At 38.9% G+C, this 22,410-nt stretch overlaps 1 protein-coding gene across 8 annotated transcripts in view; it reads right to left on the minus strand.

Moving 5' to 3' along the window:
• Ntng1 (netrin G1) overlaps positions 1–22,410 on the minus strand; it is a 341,164-nt gene that overhangs the window by 74,508 nt on the left and 244,246 nt on the right. For all 8 annotated transcript variants that reach the window (XM_036189638.1, XM_036189640.1, XM_036189643.1 and 5 more), the window contains exon 4: positions 12,229–12,401. In XM_036189638.1, the coding sequence (XP_036045531.1) occupies positions 12,229–12,401 (173 nt within the window). The remainder of the gene's footprint in view (positions 1–12,228; positions 12,402–22,410) is intronic.

A 22,410-nucleotide genomic window follows, 5' to 3' on the forward strand; every position in this document is an offset into this window, starting at 1 on the left:
TTTGTAGCCTTTAAAAATAAAGCTTTATTTTTCTGTGGTAGTGTGAGAAATGGAAGACTATACAATAAAGGGTTATTATTATGTATTTAAAACCCTGGTGAGAGGAAAGGATAGAGACTTTTCAGTTATCAGGCACAAAAAATATCTCTTTATTTTAGATGCTTGGAGTTTACTTACTTTGTTATTGTGATTTGTGCATTGTTTGTACATGTGTATGAGTGTAGAGGAGGCACTTAATCTGGCCTTCACATGTAGCAGGTCAGTGTTCAGTGTCTTCCTCTATTCCTTCCCATTGTATATTTTTTAAGACAGGGTTTTACATTCAGCTTGAATCTCACAATTTTGGCGGATTTGCCAGTCAGGCTCTGTGATATGTCTGTCTTGCTGCTGCCCTCAGTGCTAAGTTTACAAGCATGTGTCACTGGGTCAGTCTTTTATGCGGGTTCTGGGGATCCGAACACAGATTCTCATGCTTGTGCAGCAAGCACTTGGCCCGCTAAGCCATGTCCTCGGCCTCTAAATACTTGGGGTTTATAGTACTTCAGTTTAATTACTTATTTCTGTTCAATCAAATTTGGAAAACTAAATGTCCATATCTCAACTCTCTCCTATAAACTGAATTTAAACTGAATGGGATTTCTGCAAAGGACAGCTAGGCTCTGAGCACAACACTTTAGTCAAGTATCTTTACTGCAGTGTGACATTGACTTGGTACTGACCCTTTTTTTCCCCATTTTTGCAAATTCCCCACTGAGTGAGGTGCAATGGCAGCATCATAATTTTAGTCTCAATTGCAGAAGCTCAGAATTTCCTCATGATTGAAAACTCTTCTCTCATGCTAGGCACTGCTTGCTTGTTGCAATCCATCAAAGAGAAGGAGAGTTGAGATAGCAGAGAGAGACTCTTCATGTGTTTGCACACTTCCACGGAGGCAGAGGGCCATGCATAAATGCAAGGTGAGCTGCTCAGGGAGTTCCACCAGACACAATAACAAACAAGCTTGCGAGGCAGCTTACAGCAGCGCTTGCTTCCGTAGAATGCTTCAGAAAGATGCAGAAATGCTTTTGGTTTTGTTCCTTTGGGGCCACAAGTGCAGGAGAACCCTATTAATCCCAAGTTTCCACACAATGTCAACCATGACTATTCGGAGAGTCTATTTTCCTCATGAAGATGCTATTACCTAATCCTGGATGCTTAGAAGTCAGGCTCTTCTTCATGCTGTGCCTTGTTGTTTTTTGAGGTATTGCCAGATGAGTCATTCTTCATTCCACGTCTGTAAAAATGGCAATTGCTCAGAAAAGATTTTGAAACTGCTCATTTGAATAAAAAGTTTTGAAATTGAATATATCTGAATAGTAAGGGATTTCCATTAATTTATTTCCAAGTACTATTTTCTCCTAATGGTTCTTACTTTAATGTCAAAAGCTCCTTACTTTTGGTTGTCTGTGGGCAACTGAAGAACTTAGTAAACCTAGGGCATCCACTAGAAAGACCACATGTAAGCTGTGAGAAATGCTTTAAGAACTCAAAAAAAGAATGCAGGAAGGCCTAGAAGTGGAAAGCTGGTGTCTTCAGGCTCCATAAACTTGAACCCAGGGATTTGATCCCATCTTACAATGGCCAATGCAATCATAAGTGATAGTATGACTCGGATTGTGTTGGAAGAAATTGTCTAGGCACATGTTGGCAGCTTTCTTTTTCACTGTTATCCTCCCTGTAAAGTGGTAACTTTTTTGTAAAGAATGTTTTACCTTTGAAACTGAGCTCATAAATATTTTCTTCCCTTCTTTCTCCATATCCTTACGTTGGCTGTTCTCTCCATGATCTCATAATTCTTTGTTCAGGCTTCCATAATGGCTGTATCCACGTTTCTGCAATTCAATTGTGTTTCTCAGAGAGCACTGATGAAGCAAGCCCACTTCCGTTCCTTGTTGTGTCTCTCATATTGTCTTGGGACAAAGTATGATACAGAAAAGTTTCACAAGACATCAGTGCGTTGGTTCTGGGGACTGGAATTGTGGTTTCATCATGCTTGGCAAGTGCAGTTTTACACACACACACACACACACACACACACCACCAGGCTGTTTTAAAGCCTTCTTTCTGCTTTATGTTTTGTGATAAGGTCTCATTGAGTTGCTCAGTCCCATTCACTCCACACTCCAGGAAGACTGGTGATATTTTATTTGTGCACCCCAATAAAGCTAATCTGAGGATCAGAGGAAAAAGCCAGCCACTATATTAAACATAGAAGTTAGGCAGTGGTAGCACATGCCTTTAGTCATAGCATTTGGAGATAGAGATTCATCCAGATCTTTGTGAGTTCAAAGCCACACTAGGAACAGAGCCAGGCATAGTGGCACATGGCTTAAATTTCCAGCACTAGTTAGTTAACCATGGAGGTCTGGAGGTCTGTACAGACAGACAGGAAGTGACAGAGCTAGGCCGAAAGAGAAAAGTGATGTAGCTGGGTGGAGAGAGGAAGTAAGATGGCAGGCACAGAAAGGATATATGTTTGGGTATAGAGGAAGTAGGTCTCTCTTGGTGTGAGGATTTCCAAGGCGTAAGAATGTGGCTGGCTTCTTTCTGCTTCTCTGATCTTTCAGTTTCTCACCAGTATCTGGCTCTGGGTTTTTTATTAATAAGACCGTTTAGCAATTCATCTTACAGAAGACCTTTATTGGCAGAACCAATACTGTGACCCTCCTGCCTCAGAATTCCAAGTGGCTGGGATCAAAGATCTAATAGGAAGAAGCACTAAGTGTACCGATTCCTCTCAACACTTTACCATTCATGCATCTCACTGGGTCAAGTCCAACACTGGGCTCAACTGAAGAATTTGCCTGACATTGAATGTCGGGCCTATTTTCTTCCTAGTTTTTTTGTCCATCTCTTTTATTTTGATACCCATTTTGATGCTTTTATTTATATTTTCCCCTAAAAATTACCTATGGGCAAATACAGGGTGTTTTTTTTAGGACATATTAGGAAATTTAAGAATTCTGCTTAATAATAAGCGTATCACCCTAACATTTAAAGTTAGATATGAAATTGAACTTCTTTATTTAATGAACTAGAAATTTAGATGCCATTAGCTTTAATGATGCTCCAGAAAAATAAGTAGATGAAGTACATAATAAAAATACACTAACAAAGAAGGAAGTGGGAAACCAACACAAGCTAATTCTCAAAGATCTTAAAGGGATTCAAGAAATCATCGCATTCAGCCTTTCATTTCACAGAAGTGTCGTAAGGAGCTGCAGGCACCCAAGCTGACCCCTTCACATGCAGCACTGGAGCATATAACTCCTGTATATCTGAGCAGTGTAAACACATCCTGGAAAAGAAAATGCAGGTGTGGGTGATCTCTCATGAGAGGCTTTGCAGTATGCAGGGTATGATTTTAACACTGATGCTTCTGGAATTAAAATGTTGCTACGTTATAGAAATATGTACAAGTAAACCAACATGGCATTATGCCACCCTGTGCTACAAGAGAAAGAAGGCAGGAAGATGCCAGCAATTGTTCATCCCTTCCTATTTCCCCAGGTATGTTAATTTTTATTATAATGGAATTCTGCTGAAAACAGAGACAAGAACGTAATAGAATTATATAATGTTACAAAGTGATATTTTCTTCATTTTCAAACTGTTTTATTTGGCTAGCTCTTTCTCCATCAAACAATGGCTAAAGGGTATGTAACTAAGCTTAGAGAAGTCAACATGGTGGAGACCTCAAAAAAATAAAATAAAATAAAATAAATACCCAATCTGCAGAAGCAGAGTAAGTCAATGCTAAAGCTATAACTTCTGTGAGAACCGATGGCAGGCTTGCAGATTTCCATCATGAGGGAAGCAACATGATAGGATTTGGTGTGCTTCAGAACGCAAGTAAAAATTACCACTATTGTGACAGATGATTTGAAAAGCCCATGGAGTAGGTGAGTAGATCATCCCCCAGTCAGACTGCAGCCACTGGGAACACTTAGTCCTAAAATGCCATAAAGAAGAGGTCAGGAATGGTACAGAAATATTCTGCAGACTCATTCATATTCCAGAGTAAATGCTTCTGTGTCTTCTAGTCTGAGTCGCCAGCCCAAGCTATTGTTACTAGGAAGTGTGGGGTGCTGTCTCCCAGGAACTTAAAAGTGAGGGAAATTACCTCGCCATCACAAAATGACACTCTAGAATTCTCATGTAAATTATCCAAATTGAAAGTCAGTGTCACCTTCCTGTCACAGGAGGGCCCTGGGAATAAAGTATACAGGGCAGGCATGACACAAGTGATATTAACCTGACTTTCTGTATTAATGTAGCTGACAAATGGGAGAATAAACTCATCAAAGGTGGGAGACCTAGGAAAAGGGTCACCTGAAAAGCAGAGTTGCATTATAGTGTCATTGCTGCCTCAGGAAGAAAGGGGGCAACCTGTACACCCTCAGACTCTCCCTTCCCCTTGAAGGAAGACTGACTCTGGTGGCATGTGGGTGTCAGGGTGTCACAGCCATTTAACTTTCCTGCTCCTGAGCTTACAACGCAGACTTTGGAATAGCATCTGACACAACATGCAGCCTTAATTGCAGCAACGAGGATTTAAGGCATTGAGTATTTTTACCGGTCGTAAGATTTTGAGTATTTTTAATGTCATAGCAGTTATTTTGTAATATGGGTAACAACATGGTATTTGACCACAATTTATCTTTCCATATAGCTGTCTCCAAGGGGACCTGCTGATTCAGTGCTAGATCCCAGTAGGAATACAATAATCACAGCAACTGGATTCAATGTGGTATGCCCCCAGCACTCTCTTACATATATTAGTTAATTTAATTTTTATGTCAGCTCTATGAATAGCCAAGATAATTTTACAGATGGGGAAAATGTAAATAGAAGAGGATGTGTCACTTGCCCAAGATCAACCTGGTTAATTGACAAGAAACTGAATTTTGAACTCAGCACTAGTTTTGTGATTCTAGACCATAACCATCACTTTATAGTCATTCTATTTATTACAGACTGAAATCTCTTATCTGCCATTCTCAAATTTAAACAGAAAATGTGAAAGTGGAAAGCTTTTCCCAAAGTACTCCTGAAGCACAAGTAATGTGATATAAAGTAATTTGGAGAGAAAGCCAGTAACTATTATGTATTGTCTTCTCTTATTCCCTTGGTAAGAATAATCATATAAAATGCTTGATTGAGTAAGGCTGTTGATATTCTTCCTTGAGTACCATAACAACATAATATATGGGTAATGTCTTATCATTCAAAATTCCTGAAAGTGTTACATTCAAAACCATAACTGTCCCCATGAGCTTCAGATAAGAGCATACAGGCTGGGGCTTATGAACAGTTTGGAATTCTGCTTGTATATTTGGGTTTAGAAGTTTGTTGCATGCATAGTTGGCCCTGCACATTTTGTACCCTGGCAATTGAATAGGGGTTCTCAGCTTCAAGGGATGGAGGTCAACGTCTAGAAGTGGTGGTCCAGTAACCTAGACATGGAATTCTGCTCAGGGAGGCTTGGGAAAATCAGCCTGCCAGCATGCTATTTCTAGATGGTTGCATGGGTAGTGAGAACCAAAGAGCCTGTTTTACTACTGGATTTTCTCCAAGATCTCAGATGGTCTCTCTCTGTTGGAAACTGAAGACTCTGATGTTAGAGCTGATGGACTGTGAAGGCTACATATTCCAGAAGACATAAGAAGATGGATGCAAAGCCAATCTAGCCATGCATACATTATAGGATTACTTAGAATTACTCAATCATTTACCAAAATAACTGTTCCATAAACACTTAAAAGAACCAAGAATAAAGCATAGCCATGCTATCAAATGGCTAATGTTTCAGCTCCTGTAGCTAGACAGAGCTGAGTTTAAATCTGGATTTTACATGCATTAGCTGTGATATCTTAGGAAATCTTGCTCATTCTCTGTACCTGTGTTTCCCCATATTTCAAATGGGATAATTGTAGTTCATACCAAATGGAGATATTGTGGGGATTTAAGACTGTAATGTATATAAAGTTTTTAGTGAAGTGCAAAAGCCTAAGAAAGCAGCAATAGCTCTCGTTTTAACAGTTTTTGTTAGAGAAAGTTAAGCAGTTCCATTAAGTCCAGACACACTATCAAAAATTAGAGTGAGGGAGACAGAAAAGAATAGCTAGTTTGCACAGGAGAATTTAGGCAGGTTTCATTGATGAGTTAGCTTGAGGCAGAGTCTTAAAGGAATGAATAGAATTTTGATAAAGAGAGAAGAGAAGGTACTCTTAGAGAAAGAAATGAATTTTCTATGGTGCTGTGATCTGTACCGACTACTGGTAAAGTTGTTCTGTACTCATTAAAAACACTGAAATTAGAATTGGTTGATGACTGCTAAACCAAGAACTAAAACCATGGGATAGATTGGGAGGCTAAAGGGGGCATGCTGCAGAGGGATAATAGACAGGGCTGGGGAATGATGAACAGGTGCAGGGGAGACAGTTTCAAGAACAGAAAATAACAAAGTTCCGAGGAGCCACAAGACTTAGAGAAGAGTCTCTTGTTTGAATGGTTGTCAAAGGGAAGCTCAAATCCCAGTGGAGAGAGAGAGACGGCCACTCAGATAACCTGAGGAGCAAACATGTGAAGTGTATAGTCATTAGAGTAGAGGAAAGATAAACCCTGGTGTAAGTTTTCATCCCACCTGCACTAACTGTGTAAAACCTGAACCATAAGAATCATAATCATACACCTCTGTACTTGAAAATTTAAAACCACAGCATCAATTTATAAGATTGGTGCGAGTCAAAGGGACTAATGCATTTTACATGCTTAGGAACCTGACTGGATAATGATGCATCAATGTGTACATCTGGGACTATAGAAGCTAGTCAATGCAAATTTAATATCAGGGAAAATAATAGAATAGTCATCAAATTACTTCCCATTACTCATAGGAGTAGGGGATATTGTACAACAATTCAAGTTGGATATCCAAACAGACAAACAATGTCAATGTCAGATCAATTTAATTTTCTTCCTTAAATAATATTAGACCAGGTCTTTTACAGAAAGGTAAAAATATAGAATACAGCTGAATTGACCTGTGCTTTTGTCTGTGTCCATGGTGTTCTTAAGACCACATAGCAAGAAATTGTTCAGCTCAGCATGCCCCACAAGATTAGATGGCCATTGGTTGTTCAATCAAATAAAAAAGTTTGGGAAATACTGAGTCAAATATAGTACTTTGTGGCAGAACATCTCAAATATTTCTAATAATGTGATGTGAATATATAAAAGTTAGTATATATAATTCTTCTGCCATAGAATTTAAAAAGATTGTGTGTGTGTTTTTGTGTATGGTGTGTGTAGGCAGGTGTTCACATGTATAAATTGGATAGATACTTGCCATGTTGCATGTGTGGAAGTCAGAAGGTAGACTTAGGTGTCGGTAGTTGCCTCCCACATTGTTTGAGAGAGGATTTCTTGTTTGCTGTTTCACATCCTTGGCTATCTGGTTCATGAGCTTCTACAGCAGTGGTTCTCAACCTTCCTAATGCTGCAAACCTTTAATACAGTTCCTCATGTTGTAGTGACGCGCAACCATAAAATTATTTTTATTGCTACTTCATAACAGTAATTTTGCTAATGTTATGAATAGTAATGTGTGTTCTGATGGTCTTAGGTGACCCCTGTGAAAAGGTCCTTTGACCCTAGAGGGGTCGCAACCTGTAGGTCAAGAACCAGCATTCTACAGTCTTCTATCTCTACCTCTCATCTCCACATAAGAGTTCTGGGATTACAGATGTTCACTACCATATCTGGCTTTCAGTTGTAATATGAATTACTAAACAGTCTTATTAATAAAAAAAAAAAACAGGAGCCAGATATTGGGGTGAAAGCTGAGAAATCAGAAGAACAGAACAAGCCATAGCCACAAATTCTTTCCCTAGGAAATCCTCAGCCTAAGGGCCACTTCCTGTATCCTCATGCCTATATCCTTTCTGTCCCTACCACCTCACTTCCTCTCTCTGCCTGGTTATATCATTTCCTCTTTCTTCCCAGCTCTGTCACTTCCTGTCTGTCTGTACAGACCTCCAGAAATTTATGGTTAACTAGTGCTAGAATAAAGATGTGTGTCACTATGCCTACCCCTGTTACCAGTGGTCTTGAACTCACAGAGATCTGGATGGATCTCTGCTTCCTGAATGCTAGGATTAAAGGTGTGTGCTACCATTGCCTGACGTCTATGTTTAATATAGTGGCTGGCTTTTCCCTCTCATCTCCATGCAAGCTTTATTTAATAGAGCACAAAAAAATATAACCATATTCAGTGGGTTCTGTATATCATAATTCAGGTCCTCATACTTGCATATAAATTGCTTTACCCACTGAGCCATTTATTATGTCTGTTATAGAGTTTTTCTAAGGGCAGAAGAACACAGTTTGAGAAACAGATGTTGAGACATTACATTTTGTTGTAAATATGGCTTTTACAGGTAGATTATTAAGTTTCATGTAGAAAATATCATGTATATGTTGCATATACCACAGGGATAAGAGTTTGAGTATTGCTACTGAATACCTTTATTCATGATCTGGACAATAGGAATTAAGAGAATCATTGTTAGGCATTATGTTGGACAGAGCATCTCTCTACTTGGAAAATAAGAATGAAATTCAAAGGGCATTCTATTTATTAAAAATAGGATAAAGATCATTAGAGAGACAAAAAGATGCTTTTTCTATAAAATAAGGTTTTTTTAGGAGAAAAGACAAAGGTCTTTATGAACATTCATATGACTTTAAAAGCACTGGGTCTTAAATACATGCACAATGGAAAAAATATCAGAGAAGTTCTTACTTGGCATTGTTCAAGTTTATCATAGTAAAAAAGCACAGAGTAGTGTTATATATCTGGAAGACTAGGGTGGTTTTATTTTTTAATGTTGGTATTCTATATACTTCTTCCTTGGGGCTGTATGTATCATGAGAGAGAGGCTTTGAGTTGCTCTAAAATGCAATAACTTCAAAGCTCAAGAACTCGAAGCAAGGTCCCAGTTTGAGTTGTTCCTAAATGGTAATGTAAGTGTCTTTGAAGTAGATCTTATAATGAAAATCTCTTGCCTTTCTAGCTCAAACTTGTGCAGGTATACAGAATCTGGCATTTTTGTACCTATTTGTGATTCTAAGTGTAGAGATTGTGTATGATTGGTGGCATCTCCAGGCCACCAAAGTAGATGCTGAAGGTTTCAATCTCTTCTTTTTCATTCCAGTGACTTGAAGTTTGTTATAGAGATGTGACCTCCTAAGAGGTCACGTTATTTCACAATGCATGGAATAAAGTCATGTGAGGGTGTGTGTGTATGTGTACGTGCATGTGCTAGCATATGTATGCATGTGAGAACAAGCAATATGTATGGAGAACCATGAAAGTACAAGAGGTCCTGGAAAAATGAAATTCAAAGAACCTTTTTAAAAAAATAACATTTTATAAAAAATAGAATGGAGATCATTAAGGAGATAAGAAAGATTCCTTTTCTATAAGAAGAGAAGAGCTTGGTACTTGGGTTGAAGAACCATAGTCACTAACTAGAAGACTTCTAAGACAGGTATCCAAGTAAATGACATGGAAACATTTTCACATGAAGATGGGATATGTGTTTGAAGATTGTTAACCTGGAATAAATAAACCCAAGACAAATGGAGTTATTACAACGTTTAGAAAGATATGAAGGGTCAAGAATAGGAGACATCCAACATTGAAGTTAAGAAATAAATTACATTAACAAAGCTATCTAACATAGGACAAAAATGTCTTACATAAAAGAATCTTTTTTTTTTTTTTAGTTTTTTAAGACAGGCTTTCTCTGTGTAGCTTTGCACATTTCCTGGAACTTGCTTTGGAGACCAGGCTGGCCTCAAACTCACAGAGATCTGCCTGCCTCTGCCTCCCGAGTGTTGGGATTAAAGGCGTGCACCACCAACACCCTGCAAGAATCTTAAATAAAATTATTTTGTACATTTTGTGAAGGTGTTATGCAAAGAATATTTTGTGAATTAGCTTCTTAATCTTCTGAAAATTGCTGTGAAGGAAGAACCATTATCCTCACACCAAGAACAGGAAACAGGATGTTGGAGAGGGCAGATTATTAGAAAATAGAGGAATGTGGATTTGGTCTTGTAACACACTGTCAAATTGTGAAAGTGTTTATTACCATTGTTGGGTGTTTTAATTAAAGCATGAAATGTTAGGAAATATTTTGATTTCAAGATTTTTCAATATCATTTCTAAAGTCTTTCATGAAGATTTTGCTCTACTGATGACTGGAAAATTGAATTGACCCCTTAGCCATTGTTAACCATTGGATCTATATGCCATTTTGCTGCTTAAACACAGATGTGAAAGAATTCCAGTAGTCCACAGAAAGGTAGTTAAAAACAGGAGAGGGTATAGTTGAACAACAAGGGCTATAGGGAAAAATCAAAGGAGGTTATGGTCACTTGGCCAGGACTAACATGGTGGTATTTAATATGCAAAGGGATAAGGGAGTAAAAAAATCATCCCCTGGAGAATATAACAAGAAATTTATTTCAGGGAGGAAGTTTCTCAGAATCAAGATCTTCTTAGAGAAAATAATATGAAAAACCAATCATTTGAGAAACAGGGAGTGGAACAGGTAGAATTGGGTGGTATAGGGTGGAGCCAATGTCTTTAATAGTAGACACTTTACCCACTGCCCTCCCAGTGACTCTGGCAAGGTTTGACCATAAGCATGAACCAGAATGCTAGAAAGTATGTGTGAACTTGACCCTTTTCATACTCTCCCATTAAAGAATCATCAGGACCTAAAGGTAAAATCTGAGGCATTTTCACTTAGGGAGAGCCTTAAACTAAGTTTGACAGCTGTGATGATAGGACTTCACAGGTAGCCAGACATACAAGACTGCAACAGATAACCTCAGGAGATCCCTTCCAAAGTCAGGAGCCATGGCTTTCAATGACCACAGAATGCTCAGAGTCCCCATTAATAATATCACCTAGAAAAAACCCAACATTTCTGCTTAACAGAGCTTTAATATATTAATTTTAGTAGTGAGAAGTCAGTTTCTCCTTTGACACATAGAGAACTGAACATTCTTACAAAGGGATTCTTTTTAACCTACGCGAGGACTCTTTTGCCTCATAGAAATTTATCCTAATTTCCTGTCCCTACACTTCATAGCTTATTACCTGGTCCATTAGTCTGACATGTAACTCGATAAAGCTTGGGTTCTTGTGATATTGGTTTTCAGCTCTGGCTTCTCCCAGCTGCTGCTTTGAAGTACCAGATAACATTCTTTGCCTTGCATGGAGTCCGTGGCTTGCTGTTCAACTTCTCATTGTCCTGTGGCTCTTCTGACTTCTTGCTGTGTAGTTCTATGCTAACCTTGCCCTTTCTCTTCTTTTTTGAAGAGGGCAAACCTTAGGCTTTTCCAGGTGGCTAATCTGTGCATCCACAAAATCGTGCAAATTATTCAGAAAATAGTTCCTTTTCACCTTAAGCATGGCAAGTTTTGGTCTTTACATATCTAGGGATGTCACTGGGCTATGACATGAGTCTTAATTGTGCATCTCAGGTGGACCCTGTGAATACAGATACTGTCTATGCTCTTTCACAGACAAAAGTCTCTGTTCTTCATGTGGCACCCTGAGGTTTACAGTCATGCTTTTTATCCAAAGGCATCCCCTATTGAAAGAATCCAAAGCAGTCATGGCTCAATGTCTGGCATTTGGGAAAAGCCACCTATCTCACTAGGCAACATTATGGGCTACCTAGGATTGGAGGGGCCTTACTGGACAAGGCATCTTTGGCTTACTCATTGTGAGAAGTAGAAATGGATTCATCAATACTCAAAGATTTCTGGAACTTATGTCTAGTCAGTATTGTGAATTTTCATGGCCTTTGCTATTTTAATAGGCTATTAATTTGGGAAGGGAAAAAGAAACAAATCCTGTTTCACCTATTTAGAACAAAATTACCTATGTGATTTTAAAGAACTATTTTGTAACACAATGGGAAGGTTAGGTGACTGACTCCAACAAGTGAGTACAGTGTTAACACATGCTTACAAATGGTGAAATCAGGAGTAACTCTTCTGCTACATTTCGAAGAGGAAAGAAGCAAAATCATAATTGCAAGTGGAACCGAGGAAGAAACAGTTCATCATGCAAGGAACATGTTATAATGGAGCAAAGTTACTCACAGGTGTTTGCTGTGCCTTTGGGGATAGGGAGGTATGAGCCTGGACTCCAAGGTCGGCCCTGATAATTCTTCTTGCATTTCCCACAGTCTGGACCTGTCGTGTTGTGCTCACATTCGCACGTCAGTTTACTGTTGTCATACACACACACAGTGGCATGCAGGTTGCACTTGCACCTAGGCAGAGGAGAGACAAAGAGTTCTCTGTCAGTCAATTTGGTCTTAGCAGTCTAGCTAGTAGGGGTCATGGGTTGCTCTCAAACCGTGCATTTTTTGTGCTGTACAGAAACAAGTGGTGAGACACATGGAGATTCAGGCTTAGCCCTAAGGATCTTTTCGACAAAGGTCTTTTGGAGAAGGGTCTGTTGAGATGTACTCATCTTCCCTCTCCATTCTGAGGAAGCCTAGTACTAGTCTGTTCTACATGGGCCTGAAGCTCTCCCTGGACTTCCTTCCAAAGCCGTCCAAAATACTGTCTCCAGTGGATGGCTAACCTGTGATAGCAGAAGTCTGACAATGTCACCAGCTTCTGATTTTAAAGAAAGAGGCTGTCTTTTTCATATCATTTCAACAATTCTCAGTTATTGAAAACAAACATGACAACCATTAAAACAATTGGCTACTCAGTATTTTTCTAAGGACTCAGCAGCTTATGATCAGGCTCTCTCATTCTGGGACTAAATAATCACAGGAACTTGCGCCTCAAGTCCTCCCCAAGGCCCTAGGGGAGGTGAGATAGAAATCTGTATACTTCCCATTCTCAACATATAGCAAGAGGTGCTTAGAATCCTAGAAAATACAGAATAAACAAACAAACATGTATGTATGTGACAGTGATTTAAAGCCACTAACGGTGACATTAGAACTGTGACATATTAGAGGCAACAATGGAACACATGATTTCCCTAATCCATTCTTAAATTCAAAGGCTTTGACCGAAACTGTGAAGGCTAACTTGCTATTTGCCAAGGCAGCAGGTAAAAAAGTGTTTCACATCCTTTTCAGGCCATGTTCTCTGGAAAGGTAAAAACCTACATTGACAGAATGACCATGAATAGGAATGTGCCCACACAGAGCAGAATGACCATGAATAGAGATATGTGCCCACACAGAGAGGGCCAGGGATAAAATACCAACATACGTCAGACTCAGAAACTGAAATGTCACCTGTGTGTAGGTGTGTTAAAATGAGAATCTTCTGTCAACTAGGTAAGAATAACCAAACCCAAATTTCATAAAGACAAATACTGTGGTGTTTTGTGTATTTTCTTTGGAGGAAGATGTCATAAACTGCAAAAAAAATTACAGAACACTTTTTCATAGGTGGGAAATGGAATTGTTTATTGTTATTTCTACAATGTCTGCATGGCAATGGCTATTCTTGCTTGATGCAAATGGCCTATATTCACGACAAGGAAGAAAACAAATGGGTATGACTATGACCTAGAGATCCTTGGTTCTCTTCTAAGAAGGTTTGGTTCCTGAAGCAATGGCCATTCAGTCAAATCTCTCTGGGCAGCCCAGGCCTCAGCTTCCTAATGGCTTTTCTAAGATGAGTAATACTTCTAGCTACACTTCTGTCCCCCGTGTACCTATTATTTATGATAAGAGGGAATGGTCACATTAAAATAATAGAAATCAAACTTAAATATATAAATAACATCTTTAGAGATTCATATTTTCACCATCTGCCTAAAGGGAAGGAGAAAAATAATTTCTTTAAACAGATAGTGTTTAATTGTGAACTAGGCCCTAGAACAATCTCCAATATGCAGGCAGTTACATGTGCAAGTTTATTTTATTAAAATATCTTCTTTCCTGCCATTAGCACCTTTATTTATGGACGTGTTTATACATATGGAGGATGTTTGAAACCCAAGCGAGAGAAGCAGCAGCTCCTCCTGATTTAACATCCTATCTGGTGTTAAAAATTTCAAATGAGGAAATGAACAGTGTGACCCCAAAGAATATACTTGCTTCTCGTTTGAAGACTGAAAATGCAAACACTCAGTGTGAACTGGATTGTCTATCCAGCAACTTCCAATGTGTGCATACTCATCGTTCTTCTTTGAGGTCCAGGCAATTTCCATTCTAAAGACATTATGTTAGCTGAGAAAGATATTCTTTGAATAACAAAAGGAGGCAAAAGGAGAACAGATGAATTGTTGCTACTATTTTTTCTTAGATTTCTGGCAGTAAAAGACTCACTCTCACCCATCTAAAAGCTTTTATTTTATTGAGGATTCAGCTCAGTACATAACCCTTAACCAAAACTCATATACATCTCCATTATTACTTTTCTGATTAATTAAGTTACTTCCATGTGTTGGTTTGATAATTATTACTTAAGGTTTTAGTATTTTTTAAAAATTATTAACTGAATATATGATCCTTTTATCCTCTGAAAAGAGTACTGTTTACCTTGTACCTGGCCTTCTCCAGCTACTTCCTTGTCTTAGTTATGAGTTTCTGTTGCTGTGAGAAAACACCATGACAAAAAACAACTTGGGGAAGAAAGGGTTTATTTCATTTTTCAGCCCATTGTCCACTATCCAGGGAACTCAAGGCAGGAACTTTAGCAGGGAAGAAATCTGGAAGCAGAAACTGAAGCAGCAGCCAGGGAGGATCTCTGCTTACTGGTTTTGCCCCTCCTAACTTCTTCAGTTTGCTATTTTACATACTCCAGACCACCTGCTCAGGACTGGCATCCCTGGCAGTGACCTAGGTCCTCCCAAAGCAGTCATTACTCAAGAAAATGCCTCATAGACTTGCCCATAAAGACAATTTCATGGAGACATTTCCTCAATTGGGATTCCCTCTTTCTAGATAACTAGCTTGTGTCAAGTGGACAAAAACAAAACAAGACAATAAACCTAATCAGGACACTCCTTCACTCTTTTTGAGGTTTCTTTACGTCTATCTTTATTAACTCACCTATTGCTTCTAAGGAGCTAGCTTCTTTTGTTAAAATCACCCATGTCTTCTTTACCAAAAATCCAATGGCTGTTCTCAACTTGCCTTGACTTCTTCCTATGTATTGACCATGACCCACTTGTTCTACTTGCTAGCTGTCCCTACTGTGTGTCTAAGCTCATTTTCAGGGCTCTGTTTGCTCTGAACAGGCTGTTCTAACATCACATCATCAGCCTTGGACACTCTTTCTAGAATTTTTCCTTCATTTTCTTCTGTGTTCCTAAATTTTCTGGAGTTATAGACTTTTTATGGCCAATTTACATTATTGTCCTCACTAACCCTCAAATGTAAAAGTTACTTGAAAATATGAAAACATTTCAGGAGACTTGAATTCTCTATGTCCTATGGGGGGAGGGTCCACAGAAGCCCCGCCCCCTGTTATCAACAGGTAAGAATTTGTGATAAATAGGTTGAGAAGCCCTCTATCTGTATCCTCATCACAGGTCTCTCCCTCTGGTCTCAGACGTATTTATCAAAATGCTTTGTAGACATAAGTTTGAAAGGTCCCAAACCAATCTTCTGGACTTTCCTCATCCACCCACACCCCTTTCTGAGGTTTTCTTGTTTTGTTTTGTTTTGTTTTTTGTCTCAGGAAGTATAGTTTTTGTCAACTGGACCTCCTTCATCTCAGTTAACCAAGGATATTCTTCTCTATCTCTTCCATGCTCCACCTAGCTGGTCATCACTCCATATACCATCAAGTCTTCAGATTAAAGCTCCTTCAGTATCTCTCCATCCATAGTCTTAGCAGAGATTATGTCCTTGGTGATGGCTGTCACTGTATATGACTTAGACATTTACAAAGCCTTCTAAACAGAAGTGAATGCGACAGTTACATTTCTCTCTGCCCAACACCAATACTAAGTTTTAACCAGTCTCTTACTCAAATACCTTTAGGTTATTTCTGGCTTAGAACTATTGTAAGATTTTGTATTATTATCAGAGCAGAGTCTAAGCTCTATGGTATGCCTTCAAATACCTCTGCAATTTACCTCTTTTCTCTTTTCCAGCTTTGCTGTTAAAACTTCTAACTCTATCCTTGTTTTTTTGAACTTACACTCATGTACTCTTAACAGTTATTTCTTCTTCCTTCAACGTGTTATTCTCCATCCCATATCTCTTCCATCTGGTTAATTTTTCCTTTCAGGTGTGAACTTTGGAAGCTTGGTGCCTGGTTCTGTGTTGATATTCAAATACCATCTGTCAGTCAACTAACTAAATGCCCTTTCTACCCTGTAAAATGCTGATTTTCTGTATATCTATATGAAGCCCATGATCTCTCTGCAACAGATACAGGTTGTATTTCTGTTGCTTTTCTGTTCGTGCCATCACTGAGAGGTAGTACTCGTGTCTGCCTGCTTATTGCAACAAACTCAGCATAAAGCAAGTTGCTTGACACATCATAGGTGCCCAAATGTATCAGATGATTAAACAAGTAACTAGAAAATGAGTTACCTCCCTAAAGGCAGGAACTCCACATGCATGCCATACTGTGTATAACATAGCAATGGATTAATAGTAGAGTTAGTAGGCATTGGACCCAAGCACTCTATGATGTATGTTAAAAACTGCCACATACTTTGTTATAAGTTTTCACAAAACACACTCCCTACTTAGCAAAGTGAATACTATCAAATTGGTGAGGTCTGATAAACTCAATTTAATTTAATTTAAACTCTTGAGGATTTGCCGGATGACTGAAATTGAACCTAAGAACTCTCCTATAACAATCCCCAAAGATCTAGGAAGATGACACAGCTCAAGGGAGAGGAAAAACAGCATGCTATAGAGCATTCTCATTGTGGAGCCTGCATTTTTTTCTTTTTTATCTTCAAGTCCTTGTGCTGAGATGGCTACCCCAGTTGAGCTGGAGTTTGGTGGAGCCGTGTTTTGATACTGGATAACATTTGTATATCCCCAGAAGTAAATCTGCTGACCCTGGGTGGATTTTCAGCCGTCCTCCTAGTCCTTGAAACAGTGATGTGCAAAGGCCAAGTGTTGAAAGTGCACGCTGTGGCACCATGGCTTTGCCTTGTATTTAGAAATAGCTCCCTTTCTCTTCCCCTTTCCCTTTCCCCGGCTCACTTTACTCTCATCACTCCCATTCCAATCAGAAGCTAAAATCCTTTATTTAGAGCCCTTGCCAACCAGACTGACTTTTCCTCTAAAGGTAAATAAATAAATAAAAATGCATTTTAGTGTTGAGAGATTGCTCTCAATTCTTGATGTCAAGACTTCTGGCCTTATTATGGGTGGAGGGCAAATTTCTGATCCATCCCACTTGTCTCTGACAAATTCATTGTTCATTTTCATGGTCACCCATCTCCCACATCTACTGTCACAGGCAGGAGAGGAACTGTACATGTGGAGATCTGTCTTTGATAATAGTCACGTATCTGATGCTCCAATATGTGCTATTCACTGGAGTTGTTTACATATAGAGTGCATATAAACATGCTGTTGATAGAACTAATTGACTTACATTTACCTTGAAGATCTATTTGTGTGCAAGTGACAAATACCAGACACTGTCAAATAAGAGCTACTCTTTCCGACTTTTAAACAAAAATAACCTCTATTCTGTGCTCCAAACTTAATGAACACCAGCATGTTCTCACTTTCAACCAGGTCTGTACTTCCTGTATTTTAGTGACCAGCTGTCATGAGTCAATTTAATCTTGCTTATAAAATCGCTCCAATGTTTAGTTCTGTGCCACCTGCCAGTAGGTATGAAAAACCCATGCAGTCTGCCTGGTTTTTCTTTATAACTTAATATGTCTATTCTGGGCCAGAATTTCCTGCCAGCCAGGGGTCTGTATAGTCTATTAGAAATGTTTCCAGTGGCGACACCAGGACTAGGGGAAGATTTCTATCAAAAAGTAACACAGAAAGCAGGACCACGCTTTGTCTTGCAGGTTTTGGGTTTAATCTACTTTTTCTCCTGGAAGGATTTGTTATTAAAAAGAACTTTAAGCTTTACAGACATTTCAGACACAGAGTAAGACCTTAGCAATGAAGCCTCATGGTCATATGCCTTTGTATAATTTCCACATGTAACACATTATTTATGTGTAAATCAGCCCTCAGTGAGCTGAGTCTCAGCTCCCCTCTCTAATAGCTATTCAAAGGTATGTTTCAACCACAACCAGACCTGACCTGGATCTATCCTTCATTGTAATTCCCACTTTGGATCACCCTTGATTATATAAATTGTTTTTAGAAAATGTGCCAGCATGGAGATTGGAGCACTGCAAATATCTTTTAAAACAGGTGAACAATTATATACAATGAGTATATCTTGCTTTTCTGCCTCTGTAGCCCCTTATCTGTTTTCCCACTGATACATGAATTCTAGTCTCTCACCTCAATTGGTTATTTGAAATGAGGTTTGTATCAAAGAACCTTCCAGATTCCATGTTTGGTGTAAGCGTTTGAAAATGTGAATCCAAATGCTGACTTTGCCTCTTACTTGCTATGAACTCACAGATGAATTGATGGAAAATATTGATTACTAACTCAATGGGAGTTAAGATCACCATGGAAATAAGCCCTTGACCTTGTTCATTAAGGGAGTTTCTAGACCAGAAGATCCACTCTAACTGTGGGTGGCGGTGCTTCAAGGGCTGAGGTCTTGGACTGACTATAAAGGAGGAATGGAATTGAGCAGCAGCATTCCCCACTCTCTGCTTCCTGACTGTGGTTGTGATGTGACCAGTTGCCCCACACTCCTGCTGCCGTGCCTTTCCCACCATGATGGGCTGTGCTTTCAAATTGTGACCCCAAATAAACCCTCTTTCGTTAAGTTGCTTTCATTTGGTGTTGTGTCATAGCAAACAAGAAAATAAGTAATACAGACGACTAACTTAACAAATACACAATGACACAGAGCTAATGAGGACTGAATATTTCCAAGCACCTGACATTGTACAAAGGTGCTAACCTCATAATAATCCCAAGAGGTTGGCACTAATAAGTACAGATGATGCAATTGAATACTAAGGGGTTATAAAAACCTGGTACCAAGATGGAACAGTAATTCTGAGCATGGACAGTCTGCCTCCAAAGCCCTGCTCTTTCTTAATACTAAGAAGGCCTCTCTCTTCCAAAGTTTCGTCCAGCTTCAGTTATTTCATCAGTAAATTACAGACAACAAACAGATTTGCTTCAAAGGACTCCAGTGGAGACTGAACAAAATAGTGCATGCCAGCTGATACTATCTACCACAAAAGCCTTAATAAGTATCTTTTAAACATTACTATTTCTATAATTGCTATATCTACTACCAATTGGTCTATCAATTCATTCTGTAAGTATTATGACATATATGTAGCAACCTGAAAAGCCTTGCAGGTATTCAAAAAGAACATATAATCTATTGAGTAGGGAAAAAGAGACATAAATAGAACACAGACCATAAATAGTAATAATTGGTCTTTTTAACCGTGATGGAATAGGGACTTAGGCTAAGGACACCATACTCTCTATGTTATAGATGATGAATTTACCTTTACCCATCAGAGGGACAAATTCTACTTTTTTATTATTAAGAAATTTTCTATTCATTTTACATACCAACCACACATCACCCTCTCTTCCCTCCTCCCATCCCCCAGCTTTCCTCCCAAATCCATCCCCCATTCTCACCTCCTCCAAAGCAAGGCTTCCTAAGGGGAGTCAGGAGAGCCTGGTACACTCAATTGAGGCAGGTTCAAGCCCCTCCCCCTGTACCAAGGCTGTGTAAGGTGTCCCACCATAGGCACTGGGCTCCAAAAAGACCACTGCATCCTGATCCCACTGCCGGGGGGGGCCCTTAAACAGTTCAACCTAAACAACTGTCTTGCCTATGCCGAGGGCCTACTCCAGTCCCATGGGGTCTCCACAGCTACTGGTCCACAGTTCACGAGTTGCCACTAGTTTGGTTTGGTTGTCTCTGTATGTTTCCCCAAACTCTACTATTAAAGTAATGTGGAAAAATAAAATCTACTGAGGTTTGCCTAAGTGACTTGAGGGTAGCATATCACTAAATGTACTTTTTCTAGAATAAAATATGCAAAGTGCAAGTTGAAGTAGAATGTTGCTAACAATGAACTTTTTGAAATCAACTGCATGTGAGTGGAACAGCAGAAGAGACTGGATCAGAGGGTTTGTGTCTGGATAGCTGCACAGTAGGGGAAGGCACCAGGAGTGTAGGAATTGCCTCTGCAAGTCACCAGGTCTGCTTTCCATCCAGTTCTAAAGGTTCTTCTGCTGCAAAGGTTTGCCATCCTAACCAGAGTGTTGGCTGCTGGGCTCTCTCTTCGTCTGAGCTCTGTTCTTTAGAGAACAAGTTTTGCAAAATGATACCCACAAACTTGCTTTAGAGGCCTAAGTAATGACAGCTATAGTTTTCTTCGAGGATGTAAAACAAAGATCAAAATCTTGATCACTTCTTTACCAATAGCATGATCTTTTGATATGAGGTTATTTGCTTGCCTCCAGAGGGACAGAACAGGGACCGGAAAGTCTTTTCTATTACTAAGTAAAGTGACTTAGATACCTGCATCTTAAAAACCATTTACAAGTTTTGTTTAATCCTTGCTTGAGACCCTAAATGTGCTTACAGTGAATTATCTGATTACATGATTCACTAAGCTGTTAGTTATTTTAAGTGATATTAAAAATAGTCTTTTTCTTTTTCTATTTCTAAGCTAGCTACCAAGGGTAAAGTGCCATGACTGTAAAATAAAAATAGCAGCTTATACATTTCAGATAATGCACTGTCTGAGATCGGTGAACAGAAATGATGGTGCCATGTGACCTGTTACTAAACTCATGAGCATCTAGCTAAATGTTCTGAAAGAAATATCTCACAATATCTCAAAGGAGAAAGACAATACAAGATGGATCCTGTGGCCCTGGTTGCCATTCTTCTCTGTTCTGAAGACTGGCAAGTAAAGACCATGTTAAATTAAAATTAAGATAACCCAAGGCCAAATTGTGATTAATAGATGACTCCTGATGCCTGTTTTATTCACAAAGATAGTATGTAATATTGGGGTCTCCAGTCTCATATATACAGATTCCAGATATTCTAGCAGCTCTAGGCTTTGTAAGAGATACTGTAGTATAGTGCTATGTGCTTGGACTCTGGAGAAAGGAGTATGAACTCACATTTTTGTTCTATCATGAATCTGTTGGCTACCCCATGGGGCTACTTACAGCATGTAACACAGGGTTGCTAATGAAGACTACACTCAATAGGCATACCAGTTATAAGGACTTTTGATGCATTCGGGATGTTTTTACACATACTTATCTATTCTGTGGCTCATACTAATCAGCTTCTACATCTCTATTTTCTTTTCATAGAATCACACAAGGGAACACTTTCTTTCACCTAGGTTTGGGCAGCCCTTGAATATGCATACTTGTTCTCTTAAAATAGGTCTTATCTGAGTAGTTGTATGAGAGTTACATTATATGTAGCGGGCTGGACTAATAGCTCTATGAAAAGAAGTCTGAACAGCAAAACCTATGTGAAAGGATAGCACCCACTTCATCAGCCTTATTCCACACTTTAGTTTTCACTAAAAATTTTGAGAGGAAATTGAATTAGATTCCCAAGGGTGGTATGGAAAATTTGGGGAAATAGGTTTCTTCTAATTCTCCTTTGATGAAAAATAAGATAATATCCACTAGAAAAGTATGGACCTGACAGAACCTGTTTTTATTCCCTGTATGTGGTGGCCTAGTTTGATTAACCTCTAGAAAAGATGAAGTTTCAGAGTCAAAAACAATTACCAAACAAAAGATAAGAACAAACAAAAGGCAAAGACAAAGAGAGGGGGGGAAAGCCTGCATCAATAAGAACATGATCCTACTTTGGGACTGATGATCCAAGATGCAGCTACAATAAGATCCTCATCCTACTTCATGACCTAAACTGTGCCAAATTTAGGATTAATGATTGTAAAGCAAAGAGACAAAAGCTCTTGTGAAAAAATTAACAACAACAGTGAATTATAAAATAGTCCAAAAAATGAAAGAAAGCAACTAGACTATGTCCACTGGGTTTATCAATATCATTGTTATCAGTCAGTGCACAATTTCCTTTCATGCATTCTAGATGCATGAGGATGTTTTAGTGTAAAGGAAAATTTTAACTAATTTAACATGAGTCGAAAGCAGACTTTAGCTTCAAGTGAAATATGACCAAGAAACCTGGTTCAGTTTT

The sequence above is a fragment of the Onychomys torridus genome, chromosome 6 (assembly GCF_903995425.1).
Source record: "Onychomys torridus chromosome 6, mOncTor1.1, whole genome shotgun sequence".
Taxonomy (NCBI): Eukaryota; Metazoa; Chordata; class Mammalia; order Rodentia; family Cricetidae; genus Onychomys; species Onychomys torridus.